Source organism: Budorcas taxicolor, chromosome 10 (assembly GCF_023091745.1).
Source record: "Budorcas taxicolor isolate Tak-1 chromosome 10, Takin1.1, whole genome shotgun sequence".
In the NCBI taxonomy this organism is placed as follows: domain Eukaryota; kingdom Metazoa; phylum Chordata; class Mammalia; order Artiodactyla; family Bovidae; genus Budorcas; species Budorcas taxicolor.
This window is the reverse complement of record NC_068919.1, coordinates 34,434,140-34,447,253: the sequence shown is the minus strand read 5'-3', so window position 1 is coordinate 34,447,253 and position 13,114 is coordinate 34,434,140. Positions and strand designations below refer to the sequence as shown.

Genomic DNA, 13,114 nt, shown 5'->3' with positions numbered 1-13,114 from the left:
TGAGCACCGAAGAACTGATGCTTTTGAACTGTGATGTTGGAGAACACTCTCGAGATCCCTTGGACAGCAAAGAGATCAAACCAGTCAATCCTGAAGAAAATCAATCCTGAATATTCATTGGAAGGACTGATGCTGAAGCTGAAGCTCCAATACTTTGGCCACCTGATGAAAAGAGCCAACTCATTGGAAAGGACCCTGATGCTGGGCAAGATTGAAGGCAGGAGGAGAAGGGGGGCGACAGAAGATGAGATGGTTGGATGGCATCACCGACTCAATAGATATGAGTTTGGGCAAACTCCAGGAGATGGTAAAGGACAGGGAAGCCTAGTGTACTGCAGTTCATGGGGTCACAAAGAATCGGACACAACAACAACAACAACAGCTGCTCTGGCATGTATGTTCTTGGAGCCATGGGGCCCAGACTGTCCCTGGCAGCGGGAGCCTGACAAGAGCTCATCCGTCTGCCCCTACATCACGCCCTCTGAGTCCTCCTTACCCAGGGCCAGGCCTGGCCTGAACTGAGAGGCCTAAACTAAATCTCTAGTCAGTAGGAATTGTAACAGCAGTTTCTTGATCCAAGAAGGTGCTGGAGGTGGGTAGTTCTGGCTATGGGCCCAGTTGGCAGGCTGCCTGAGAAGGTGGTGAACCAGCCACAGAAGAGACATGACCTAGACCTGTGGTTGAGGTATTGGGACAATGGGCCTATTCCTGGGCAAAGAAAGGGAGGGCACAGCATGAGGTGTCAACAGAAACAATGTTGTTGTAGCAGCCAGGAAGAACAATGGGCAGGAGGCAGATGTCTAGCTGCTGGTTTCTTCTGAGCCACAAACAGGCTGAGCAGCCCAGGTAGTGGGTGCTACCTCTCCCGTCTCATCACCAATAAAACGGGGCTTCTACAACCTGTGTGGCTTCGCTAGTTTGATGGAGCTGGGAGGCGGCGTTGATTCAGACTTGCTGGAGAGGAGCTGGCAGCAGAAGCCAGGGAAGAGCCATCCCCCACTTCCAATCAGGCTTTTTGAAGCCCTGCTGCCCCCTAGTGGTCACACAGACTAATAGCGGCGTGGTCCTAATCCCCTATACCGGGGACCATTAGGCTGGTCACGCCCTACCTTCTCCAGACAGGGAAAGGAAATGCACAGTTAGCGACGTTACCGGCCACCTCCTCCCTCAGGGCTGCGAGTATTCTGGGTGGAGGGAACAGCAGTCCCAGTCGAAGCACAGGTACCCAGAGCCATGCGCAGGACAGCGTGGGTTACTCACTCATATATTCATTCTGCAAACCGCCAGGAAGGCACTGTAGTTTTCAGGGACACTGTGCCAGGCCCTGGGGATTTAGAGGCCCTCAGTACACCATTTCTGCCCTTAGAGAGCCTCTCTCCAGTAGGGAGCAGACAGGCACACCACAGACTCAGGAGAAAATAGGAGACTATGGGGGCTGTTCTGAGGCTGACATTGTGTGAGTAACACTTGGAATGCACATGGCCGGCAGCCGTGGGGCTGTCTGACTATTGGTCTGTCCTGGTCACATGGGCCTTCAGCCTGCTAGATGCAGAGGCCTTTGCCATGAGGTTAGGGGAGTCTTTTCCTGCAGGCTCTTCTAGAGATCTGGGTCGCCCACCCTGCAGGATGGCTGGATTTCTACCCAGCCTGCTGCTCCTCACTGCTGTCTGGCCCCCACCCTGGCTGGGAACAGGCGCAATGGGGAAAGCAGACCTCGTCTCCCCTACCTCCATTCCTCCTCCCCAGACCTGGGTTCCAAAGATCATGGGGAACATTAGGTCTCAGCTGCATCCTTCACTCCCAGGCTGGTGCTCTAAGGGCCTTCCAGCTCCAAACACAGGGCATGGGCCAGGTGACAGGAGGCCTGACTGCCACCCCACCAGGGCCCTGCTCCAGCTGTCAGAGACTAGACTGGAACTCAGTAGGCAGCACGTGGAGAGGGTAGGAGAAGAAGTGTGTGTGTGTGTGTGTGTGTGTGTGTGTGTGTGTGTGTAGCCTGGGTGCGTCATTGTAGCTGGGAATGCAGAAGAGTCTGACTCAGTGAGAACATCCGGCACGAAAGGAAGAGAGAGCGCAGTGGCATTTCCAAGCAGGATGGGAACTCTAGGGTGGTGGAGATCGGCTGCCGGGTCAGCGGCGCTGCTCCAAGGCCTGGCCTGGAAAGAGGCTCAGTGTGGTGCGCAGGGAAGGGCAGATAGGAAGGGGTGGTTCAAGGGCAGCAGGGGTTGGATCTCTGGCTGCCTGGGCTGGTCTGGGTAGGAAGGAGAGGGCAGCAGGGCTTTCTGCTTTGGAGACAGAAGGGGACAAGTTGTCCACGGGATTAGGGAAATAGATCCCGGTCAGTCAGGGCTGAGGGGGAATGCAGGAACCTCTGACCTATCCTTCAGGGCCTGGAGGTCGGGGACCTGTTACTACAGAACCAGATCCCAGGTGCTCCTGATACAGAGACCACCTCTCCCCCTGGCACCCCCAAACTCCTGGTCTCAGAGGCACTAGGGGTGGCATTGCCAGGCAAGCTGCTGTCCAGGGCAGAGACAGCAGCCTCGGGTGTACCGGCAAGATCTGGGGGGAGACTTTCCCAGAAAAGGCTGCTTCCAGTCTGAGGGTCAGAGAGGCTGAGAGGGCCAGCCCTGGAGAGCAAGGCCAGGAAGGGCTCCCAGGTAGGAGCCAAGGGGGAAGGCTGTTGGCCAGGCCTGAGCTGTGGCAGCATGGGCCCTGAGGGAGGTGCCCCACACCAAGCGGTGACCTGGACAGTTGACCCAGGAGTAACTGTACTTGAAAGTACAGGGAAGACAACGCTGAACCCAAAGGAATGAATGACTAACGGCGTTATTTTAGGTATGCGGTAGTACTTGACGGCCTAGGGGAGATGAACTCCTTGATCCCTTCGCATTACTTAAACCAGAACTGATGAGGAGAGTGAGGGGCCAGGGGACACTCATTTGAGCGGAGGCCTTCGGACCAGGGAGGGCAATGGGCTGGACTATAGGCCTCTCTCCACTAATGGGAGGGACAGAGACCTACTTGGCTGCCCATCTGTCTGCAGGCAGGCCCAGGCTGGGGTCCTTCTGGAGCATGAGGCCCCCTGTGTGGGCTCGCCCTGCCAGGCAGAAGTCCCTGCCAGTCTGCCTGGGGACACTGGGGCGGGGCACGGAGAGGTGCTGGGCAGGGCCAGCTGCCTGCCGGTGCCCTGGTCCTCGCCCTCTGAGAGTGGATGGTGGGGGCGGTGGCCGCGGCGTTCCTGGCTGGGAGCCCAGAGAAGCCTTTTGTAATCACAACATGATCTCGTGTGCTGAGCAGTGAAGCCGGCAGGGAGAGGCCGGCGGAGGGAGGCCCGGCTCCGGTGGCTCCGGCTTCCCTCCCGCTCTAGCTCCCCCCAGGACTGCTCTGGAATCCTCTCCGTGCCCGCTGTTGCCATGCACTCAGCTGTGAGTGGCACCTTGCCTTTGGCGGGGGGCTTCTTGGGGCTGGGACGCCAGGCGGCCACACTCTGAGGGCAGCTAGGGACAGCTGGGCCCGGGAGGAAGAGGGCTGTGCCTAGGCGGGAGGGGAGGGCGCTGGGCAGGGGTGTCGGCCACGACAGAGTCCCTGCAGCCAGACAAGGAGGGACCCAGGGATCACAGTGTGCCCGGGGGGCTCCGCAGCGGGGCCCACCCACGGAGCTGACTCTTGCCGGCAGCTCTTGCTCTCAGCCTGGAAAGGCTGGGCCTGTGGGAGCGGTTCTTTCCCACAGGCTGGGCGCAGGCCTGAGAAGTGGGGTCCATGGCCTAGGAGCCCAGGACAGAGCAGGGGCCTCTCCTTTCACTGTGGTTCTCGGCCTGGGAGCCCAACAGCTCCCCCCTCGACCTCCTGAATCCCCTGGCAACTTCCCAGTCACGGCAGGTTCCACTGCCAGAGCCATTTATAACTCCCATTCCGGGCTCTGCTCCGCAGCTGAGCTCCCTGGAGAGCGGGGGGGAGGGGCAGCCACTGCTGGGAGCTGCGGGCCTGGGCATGAGGCTCTGACCTGAGCCCCCCGAGAGGACGCAGGGAGATGGCAGATGGGCCTAGCAGGGTGGGGGCTTACGGCCTTCCATGAGCTGACTCCCCACGCGGCCCTAGCTCTGGGTCTGGGGCTGTTCCTTGGGTGGTAAGAATAGGGTAGAATGGGTGGATATAAAAGTTGAGGAACTGGTAAGGGATGGGCCCAGCAGTCAGGAGCTTGGGCCCCTGCCCTCTGCAGGGGCCTCACGGGGCTGAGTCCCCGATGAGCAGGCAGGAGGAGAAGGACGCAGAGCTGGACCGGAGGATAGTCGCCCTTCGCAAGAAGAACCAGGCCCTGCTGCGCAGGTACCAGGTGAGTGGGCTGAGCCAGGCGGGAGGACCAACTGGGCTGGCACTCCTAGGCTGACCTGCAGACTCCGGCATGGTGGTCTCTCCCTGCAGGCATGGGTCTGGGACTGGGGTGAGGGTGGGTGTGTTCCATCTCAGAGGCTCTGCGAGGGTCTTGGGAACTCTGTGATGTGGTGTGTCTGCCCCCTGGTGTCCCACTGGTGTCTCTCTGTGTAGGCCTGTCGGCGTCTGTGTATCTGTGCCTCTGGGGGGCCGTGGCCTGTGCTGACCCCGGGGCCCTCCCACAGGAGATCCAGGAAGACCGACGGCAGGCAGAGCAGGGGGGCATGGCTGTGACCACACCGGAGCTCCTTCATCCTGATGGCCTCACTGTCACCGTCAGCCAGGTTCCTGGAGGAAGACCCACCCGGGGGACAGGGTGGGGTGGCAGGGAGGTGGCGGCCCAGCTTGTGCCGGGGGAGCACAGCCGCCCCTGCTCCTCTGCCTCTCCCACTTCTCTTCAGCGGCGCACCTACCAACCTCATGCAGCCCAGGCCACTGCTGGCCCCCACCCCAAAGAGCCACAGTTGGAAGGTGACCATGCCCTTTTCCAGCCCCAGAGCTCTGCACCTGTGCCCCCATGCACAGGCTGCCCCTAAACCCCAAGTCCCAGGGCACAGAGACGTTGGGGCTGAATGCCAGGAACAGCGTCTGAGAACAGAGCCTCGTTGTCTGAGCGCTTTGGATTTCCCAGCTCAGAGATGGGCCACTGTGGCGTCTTGGGCCCCTGGGTGGCCCCAGGCCTGGATAACCTAATGCCACTGGTATGTGAACGCCTCACAGAGGCAGCTCCTCAGTGGGCATTCCAGGGAGGGCCAGGGCTGGAACCCAGCCTGGGGAAGCACCCAAAGGACCCAACCCCCAACTTCTGCCCAGTGCTGCCCGTGTGGTCTCACGGCATGGCACCTCATTCTGCAGGGGAAGCGGGTGGTCAGCCGGAACTGGGCGAGGAGTGCCCTTGGACCTGGAGCAGCCAGTGAGACGCTTGAGGATGAGCAGGCAGAGGCCCACACTGGCACCTTCTGCTTGGGGGAGCGGGTGGATCTGGCCGTGACCATGGAAAACAAAGCCGAGGTGAGCAGGGCGGGTAGGGGAAGCCTGTGAGCCAGGAAGCCTCCGCTTCTTCCCTGCCTGCGCCACCCTGCCCAACCTTTCCTCCCCAGGCCAAGCGGATTGTAAGTGAGAAGCCCACCAGGGCACGGAACCAGGGAGCAGAAGCATCACCTGGAGCAGGCGTGGGCCGGAGCCCCTCCGTGCCACCGGCCGTCAGCTCAGATTCTGCATGGAGGGTACCTCCCCAAGAAGGGATGGGGACATAAACGTGGTGGTCCCCATTTGGGAGAGCCATGGAAGCTGAGTCGCATATGTCCCCATCTGGGGAGACGTGACCCAGGCAGCACCTGCAAGAATTCCCACTCCTTCTTCCCTTCTCTGACCAGTCTGCACAGCGGGTGGGTCATGCAGTGAGAGACAGTGCAAGCGAGAGACGTGTCCCAGCCCCTAACCCCTCCTGGACCTCTGGTGGCAATCTGGTGGGGTCTGGAGGTGGGTCTAGGGTGTGAGAGACTGGCCGCGTGCCAGGTGTGACCTCTAGATGGCAGCAGTCCCTAGTCTTGGCTCTTGCTCCCAGCAGCTGGGTGTCCCTCCACCCTCCGCCTGACCACACACCCCAGCAACAACCCCGTGGATAGCACTTTTATTATCCCCATTTCACAGATGAGGAAATGACCAATGAAGAGGTCATCTTGCCCCAAAGACACAGCTAACCTTGGATGGAAACCATGCCTGTGGCAAACTGGATTTAACCGACATGGAATGGATCTAATTTGGGGGTGGGGTCGTCAAAACCTTCAGAGAGGAAGGGGTTAGCAGACTCCCTGGATCCCCATCCCAAACCCAGGGCTGTTTCTGCTTCCACCCCATGGTGCTTAGTGTCTTTTCCCTCCAGGGTGTCCAGGAGCCCCGGAGTCCAGCCCCGGTCCCAGGCCCAGCTCCCCGCCGGGCACTGGGGGGCCCCCTGGAGGTGGGCTGGGACTATGCCCAGTGGAAGCAGGAGCGGGAGCAGATAGACCAGGCCCGCCTGGCGCGGCACAGAGACGCACAGGGTGACTGGCGCCGCCCGTGGGACGTGGACAAAGCCAAACCCACGTGGGTGGCAGGGCCCGGCAGCTGCTGGGTTGACATGCTGTGGGGCTGTGTCAGGCTAACTGTGGGCACCTCTTGGAGGGTGGCTGGGCCCCCGCAGGGTGGTGAGGATCTCCCTGGCCCTCGGATTGGGCCCTGGGCTAAGGGCTGTGTGCAGGCACTGAGTTTCCCATCTTTCTTGGGCCCACCCTCTCCCTGCTGTCCTTAGGCCTAGGGCTAGAGTGGGGGAGGCGGTGTTGGCCCACCAGCAGCTCTGCAGTCTCTGTCCTTCCCGCCACCAGCCAGCCTGACTCCCTCTTTCTGCAATGCAGGCGACAGGGCTCCAGCAAGCCTCGGGAAGAGGGCCCAGCCAGGGTGGGCAGCACGAGGGGTGAGCCAAACCCCACTACCCCCAGCCCTCCTGGAGGTTTTCACCCCTTGCCCCCTCTTTGTCCTCTGTCTCTTGGATTACCACCGATTTTCAGAGCTGGAAAGAAGCATGAAAGAACGTCTTCTTTCCTCCGCTCCCTATCAGACCTTCCTTTGCATCCTCTAAACCCGCAACCCTTGTCCTGGGTTTTGACCCCAGAAGGTCTGGAGAGAAGGCTCACTAGGAAGTCAGTACTGGGGTCCTTTTGAGGTGCTGGACCCTCCTGGGTGGCAGCTGCTCCTTATCTATTATAGGGATAATTCCACTGCATCGCAGGCCCCTCATTTTACACGTGAGCAAGCCAAGGCTGGAGAGGCTGCTCTGCTGGTCACCTAGCCAGAAGTGGCAAAGCAAGCACAGGGACGCAGCTCCCCTGATGCTGCCCTAACCACACCCCCCAACCCCAGCACCCAGGCCAGACATCTTTCTGGGAACCAGAACACTTACAACTGGACCAAGAGAAGGACTGACAACTTCCTGGTACTGAAAGAGCTGATGTTGCTGCTTTGGCTCTTTTGTGATCCCACCCTTTCCCAATTTCCTCTTCCCTCTTAGGTCCCAGGAGTCACCGAAAGCTACAGCCCCCACCACTGCCCCCTGAAGGCAAAGGTGAGTTGAGAGAGGAGGAGGATCAGGTCCCAGGAGCTGGTGAAGGAACCAGGCTGCCACGACCCCCTTCTCTCTTGATGTGTACCATCTCTTGCAGGCAGTGCTACTCGGGGTGGGCAACAGGGCAGACCCGTGGTGGCGCTGGCCATCCGCAGCAAGGCTCGAGGGACAGAGAGGCTGACTGGCAGGGCCCGCAGGTAACATAAGACAGGGAGCAAAATCGGGGGGAGGTTCTGGGCTCCTGGATTTCCTGGCCTCTGGGAGGTCAGGCCGCCTGGCCCAGGTGCCTACTCCAGCCCCCAGGGCCTCTGCCTCTTGGCTGACTGCTGCCTGGTGGCGGGTTAATGAGATGCGGGGAGAGGCCATCGGCAACAGCAGCTGCAGCAAGAGCCGGGTGCCCTGGGAGGCCGGCGGTAATTACAGCAGTTCCTTTCCCGGGAGAAGTCAGGCGCGCCTTTCCCAGGCAGCACAGGCTGGGACATGCCCATCGTCCCCACAGAACTCAAGGTGCTGCGGGCTTGGCCATAAACAGCAGCTGGGGACCCGCTATAGTGGGCTGTGTTCAGAGGAAATGGCTGGGTTTGGGGCGGAAGGTCAGGCTGGAAGGGAAACATCCCGGAGGCTCATTGTGGCTCTGACCTTCCTCTGAGACCCCTGGGCTCTTGTTTCTCCCTGGGGGACGTGGGCTGCCAGCTATGGAGCAGGTGGGGTGAGGTGGGATGGGTTGGGTTAGGAGTGGGGCCTGCCACATGCTGTGTTTCTGCAGGTGGGAAATGAAGGAAGACAGGGAGGAGCCGGAGAGCCAGGAGGTGGGTACTTGGACATAGGATGGGGTGGGCTAGGGTCATGAGCCCTAAATTCACCAACCAGTAGAGCCAACCTCTTGTTTCCAGGGAAGCCAGAGCACCAGAAAGACTCCGAATGGGAAGGAACATGAGCAGACTCAGAGCAGGATGGAGCCGGGCGGACCCACCAGTGCCCCGGGAACCACCCCCACCCCAGCATCGGCATCACCAGAGGGGCTGAAAGAGGAGTCGGGAGATTTGGCAGCCAGTCCAGCCAGTCCAGGCTCTCCACCAAACTCAGACTTGGTTCCCCTCGATCTCTCCCTAGGAGGCACCAGTAGCTCTGGGTCTCAGGAGAGCGCCTGTGTGCTCAGTTCAAAGCCTGGGGCCCAGGAGAGCCCTGCATCCCGGCTGGAGGGCCAGGAGCAGCCCCTCGGGTCGACGGAGCCCCAGGCCATGCCAGAAGCCCAGACTTGTTCCAGGTCCCCCAAAGGGGCAGAGCCCCTGGAGCCCAGAGAAGACAGGCCTGGCAAGGCTGGGGCCCAGCAGGGCCTGACACCTCGGAGCAGGGCCCCTAGAGGAGGCAGCCAAAGGGCGAGGGGTGCAGGAGGTGTGAGGAGCAGGACAGGGGGTCCTGGCCCTGCAGGAAGATGCTGAGCAAAGTTCATGGGAGCAGGGGGCCAGGCTGGGGAGAGGAGGGAAGGCGCTGTCCAGAGTCTGCGCCATGGATGTGTGGTGGCTGGTGGCTGTGGCGGCCTGGCTGAGCAGTTTGGCAAACTCTCCAGGGGAGTGAGACCCTGAAGGCCAGGAGCCAGCCCCTGCCCTCACAGGCACCCGCTGTGTACACGTGTGCTCTCACCTGCAGGTACAGCCCCTGGTGCATGCCCACGCCACGCCTGGTCCGTGAGGCTGGTGAGCTCTGTCCCAAGCCTACTGCTCCCCAGGCCACAGGCTCCCTGCCATGACAAGAAGACAAGGCTTGGAAGCACTCAGCAGCCGGCTCACCTAGCTCCTGTCACCCCCAGGGCCTGGCCACTCTCTCCAGCTGCTGGCTCCTGGCTCGTCAGGTACTGCCAGCTCATCAACTGCTGCCAGCCTCAGCAGCTGGCATGGCTAGCCCAGGCCTGGGTCCCTTTCCTACACTTTCCCCTGCCTTGCACCCATGTGACTCTCAGTCCCAGAATCACTGGATGACCAATGAGGGAATCTCACAATCACCTGGCTGCCTGCTACCTTTCGGGAAGGGCAGGCTGAGGCCCAGAGGAAGGGAGGCCACAGCCGGCAGGGACGGAGCTAGGGACAGAAGAAAGGAAGGGATCTCGAGAAAGTCTCTGAAGCAGGGTGGGGTGAAGAGGGGACAGATGGCTCTCTCTCCCTACAGCAGGGTTGGGGAGCTCATATTCAGGGACCTCCTCCCCCACCCCTAGGTTAGACCTGAGTGCATCCTGAATGGGGGAGGGGGAGCCTGCCACCTGGGGGTCGTTTTCTGCCATCTCCAACTTCCTCTTCCCACCGCCTCCCTGCACTGTGTCATGCCAAAGCGAGGTCTCAGGCAGGGACTCAAGAGGCAGAGAAACAGCAACTCCAGCTAAGTACGACATCAGGACTCGTCTTTCCTACTTAGTCTCTGTTCCTCCCCACCCCCCCACCCCCCCACCCCACCGAGACCCACGTCTGGTGAATTATCCAGACTCCGCACAAGCTGTGGCTTCCTCTCAATTCAACAAACATTTCCTGAGCACCCACTACCAGCAATGCAGCCGGTGGGCGATGGTGACTTTGCCAGCAAGAGGGAGGGAAGAAGCCTTGTCATCCGGCAGATCCAGGCTGCACAGCAGGAGCTGTTCTTGGCTGTAGGTGCCCGACAGGTGTTGAAGATGGTGGTAGGAGCCCAGAGGGAACCATCTCACTGCTGTGTGCAAAGGTGGGCACGCCTGTCTTTCTCATTGGGTGTCCCCTTTGCCCCCAAACCCCTGCTTGGATCTCCCCACATAGCCAGGCCGTGGCTGTTCCTCTCTGCTGAGAGTCCCAGGCTTCTCTGGGTTCTCTCCGGAGTGTCCAGATCATCCCCAGCATTTCTCTCCTCTGAATTGTGGCTCAACTGTGAGGCCAGGTTTCCTCACTGGCTCTTACTCTACCAGCCACCCCCTCTATTGAGGAGGAGGGTGGAGGGGATGACTTTTCAGCAGATCAGATTGTTTCGAGTAGTGCTTCTTACACATAAAGGTGCAGACGAATGCAGACTCTTAACTGTGGGCTGGGCCTGGGAACCTGCATTTCTCATAGGCTCCAGGTGCTGCCTTTACTGCGGGTTCCTGGACCACACTTTGAGAGGAAGGATTTGGATTAGAATATATGGAGGGCTGAGGACAGAGACAGACTCTAGACTCTTAAGGGCTGGCTGCTGGCTCTACATGGGGTGGTGGCAGGCTGCCCCTTCCAGGTGAGAGCTTCCTGGTCTCAGAGTCAGGTGGGAAGCTGAGGCTTTGGGTTAGAGGCTTGAGAGCTGGTGGTGCCAACTTCCTGTAGTGGGGAGTGAGAAAGTTGATTGGGAATGGGGTTAGGTGAAGGTGGTTGGAAGAGGTGAGGATTGATCAGAGGAATTCTGGAAAGGCTTGGGAACATTCTGTGCATGTAGGGAGAAGACCCCTGTGAGATATGAAAAGGCAAGGGTGAAAGATTCCAAGCTTAAGTTTTCCTCTTGCCATCCGGTCACACGTTTGTGACTTCAGAGCATAAAACTGGCTCTGGAACCCATGACTCCCAAGGATGGAGCTGGAGTAGAGCAGGTTCAAGCAGAGCCCTTGAATTCAGATGTCTCCCAAATTGTGAACCAGAATTTGGATTCTAAGAATTACAAACTTCGCCCAACTGCCAATGCTGCCAACTATACAGATGTGCCTTCATTAAAGGGTATGTGCCAAGTCATGTTTGACTGTGGGCTGGAGATGTAGTTTGGGCAGAGGTCTGCTTGGGGCCTTATGACAAGACCTAAGCGGGAGAGGAAGCTGGGCTAAAGGGCTGAGGAAAAATGGGCTTCTCTCTCTTCTGGGTGTTAGGAGAAAGGGATGTCATGGGAGTGAGTCACTAGCAGTTGGAGAGAATGGAGTCTGACATAGAGTATCTTCATTGTAGGAAGAACTGTAGCACAAGGCAAGTATCACTGAGCTTTCCTTAGAAAAGGGGAGCCCTTCTTCAGGACCAACGAGCTAGCATTTCTGGTGGCCACAAACCCTGCTCCAGGATGAAACCAGCTAAGGGGCAGGAGGGAAGGGTAAACATCCCTCCACAAAGCTCAGGGCCATGGAAGGCTGCTCTGTTTCTTCCTGGATCCTTTCGTTAAAGGCCTGGCTGGGAGCCTTCTTGGATGTCCTTCTCCTCTCCAACCAACAGACAAGACTGCTTCTCAAAGGTGGGAAGTTCTTCATGGGACATGGCTTCAGGAGCCCAAGCACAGAGCTGGAAGAATTGATGAGGGAAAGTGCACAGGGCAGTACGGGGCCAGCAGGGACATGAAAACTTTACCCAGGGCCTCAAAACAAGGCAGAAGAGGTGGAAAGCATCTCTATCCTGGTGCCGATCACCTTACAGAGGGGCACGGCAGACCACACTGTGAGGGAGGTATTTGGGGGATGACAGGCAGCATGGTAGAGCGGAACAAAGACGGGCCTTGGAATCCAAGAGACTGAATCTGAATTCTAGGTCTGTCACCTGCTAGCTAGACAACTCTGGTCAATTTTAATGTCTAAAAGCCTCAGTTTTGTTTGCAAAATGGAGCTAGTAATACCTATGTTGAAGGATTGTTAAGAAAATTAAAGATGAAAATATGCAAAATACCCCTGGCACACAGTAGGCACTCTATTAACAGTAGCCTGGCATGAAGACAACACTCAGTAAATATTTGTTGAATAAATGAAGTAGTGATTTGGTGTCATCTTGGTCTACTTTGTTTTCTATCTTTTCCATTGCCTTCTCTTCTAGTCTCGTCTTCACTGGGGTCAACACACTCTCAAAAGGATGGAAGGTCTGAAAGGGTACTCAACCTTCTAGGACAGTAAGCTGCTTTTACTTCCCTGGGGTGGTCTTGATGAGTTAAAAGCATCACGAAGTGACTCTCCTCTTACAGGAAATGTTCTTTGCCCTCATCCACCCACTGGATCACAAGGATGTCCTAAACATTTCCCCCTAACTTTGACACTGGCTTTTGCAGTTCAGGCATTTCCTTTTTTCTTCTGTTTACATCAGCCGCAATCTCACAAACTCACTCCCCAGAAACAGACTCCTCTGTGGAGTTGCCTTCACGCCTCCTGAAGTTTTACCACCCGAAGGAGTAGCATGCCTGTATTTTCATATAATCAAGGGATCCCTGGAAGTGGAGGATCCCCAGCTATCAAGGTCCAAGTTTGGAAGGTTTGACCACCAATCAGTTCCAGCCCCAAACCCTAGCCTCAGGGACAGGAATAAAAGGAAAAGATGGCACTGGCCCCAGAAAAGAATAAAGGAAATGCCAAAAATCCCAATATGGCCATATCTTCTTAACTGGGGGATTAAGTCCCAGGCAGGGAGTTCAAGGGAATAGGAGAAACGAAAGGCACCGCTTCACTTCTGCCTCTTGAGTCATTTATCAGTGTCCACAGACCCTACAAGCATCTTGTCCTGAGCGAGGGCTATCAGGGCTTATGCGGAAGAGCAGACACAAGGTGACCACAGCCCCACGGGAGGTGGGGGGAGAATGTGAGGCTGGGGAAGGCAGTGAGAGAAGCTGAAGAAAGCACAGTCCGAGGCTGCTTTCTCT

General features: G+C 58.2%; 1 protein-coding gene across 9 annotated transcripts; it reads left to right on the top strand.

The window, feature by feature from the left end:
* Positions 1 to 3,311: 3,311 nt before the first annotated feature.
* On the top strand, positions 3,312 to 12,246 carry CCDC9B (coiled-coil domain containing 9B). Of its 9 annotated transcripts, none has more exons than XR_008199979.1 (12): positions 3,312 to 3,428; positions 4,223 to 4,336; positions 4,620 to 4,718; positions 5,290 to 5,445; positions 5,535 to 5,660; positions 6,320 to 6,519; positions 6,828 to 6,886; positions 7,481 to 7,534; positions 7,632 to 7,731; positions 8,301 to 8,343; positions 8,428 to 9,386; positions 9,986 to 12,246. XR_008199979.1 is itself a non-coding variant. In XM_052646564.1 (11 exons), exons 1-11 carry the CDS (start codon positions 3,417 to 3,419, stop codon positions 8,469 to 8,471), a joined length of 1,002 nt encoding a protein of 333 aa, XP_052502524.1. In that variant the 5' UTR covers positions 3,312 to 3,416; the 3' UTR covers positions 8,472 to 8,606. The 9 variants fall into 9 exon arrangements, 2 of the variants coding, with proteins under 2 accessions (XP_052502524.1, XP_052502522.1); XR_008199978.1 differs by lacking the exon at positions 3,312 to 3,428 and having other exon boundaries at positions 4,045 to 4,336; positions 9,986 to 10,243; positions 11,455 to 12,246; XM_052646564.1 differs by lacking the exon at positions 9,986 to 12,246 and having other exon boundaries at positions 8,433 to 8,606.
* The last annotated feature ends 868 nt before the right edge of the window (positions 12,247 to 13,114 follow it).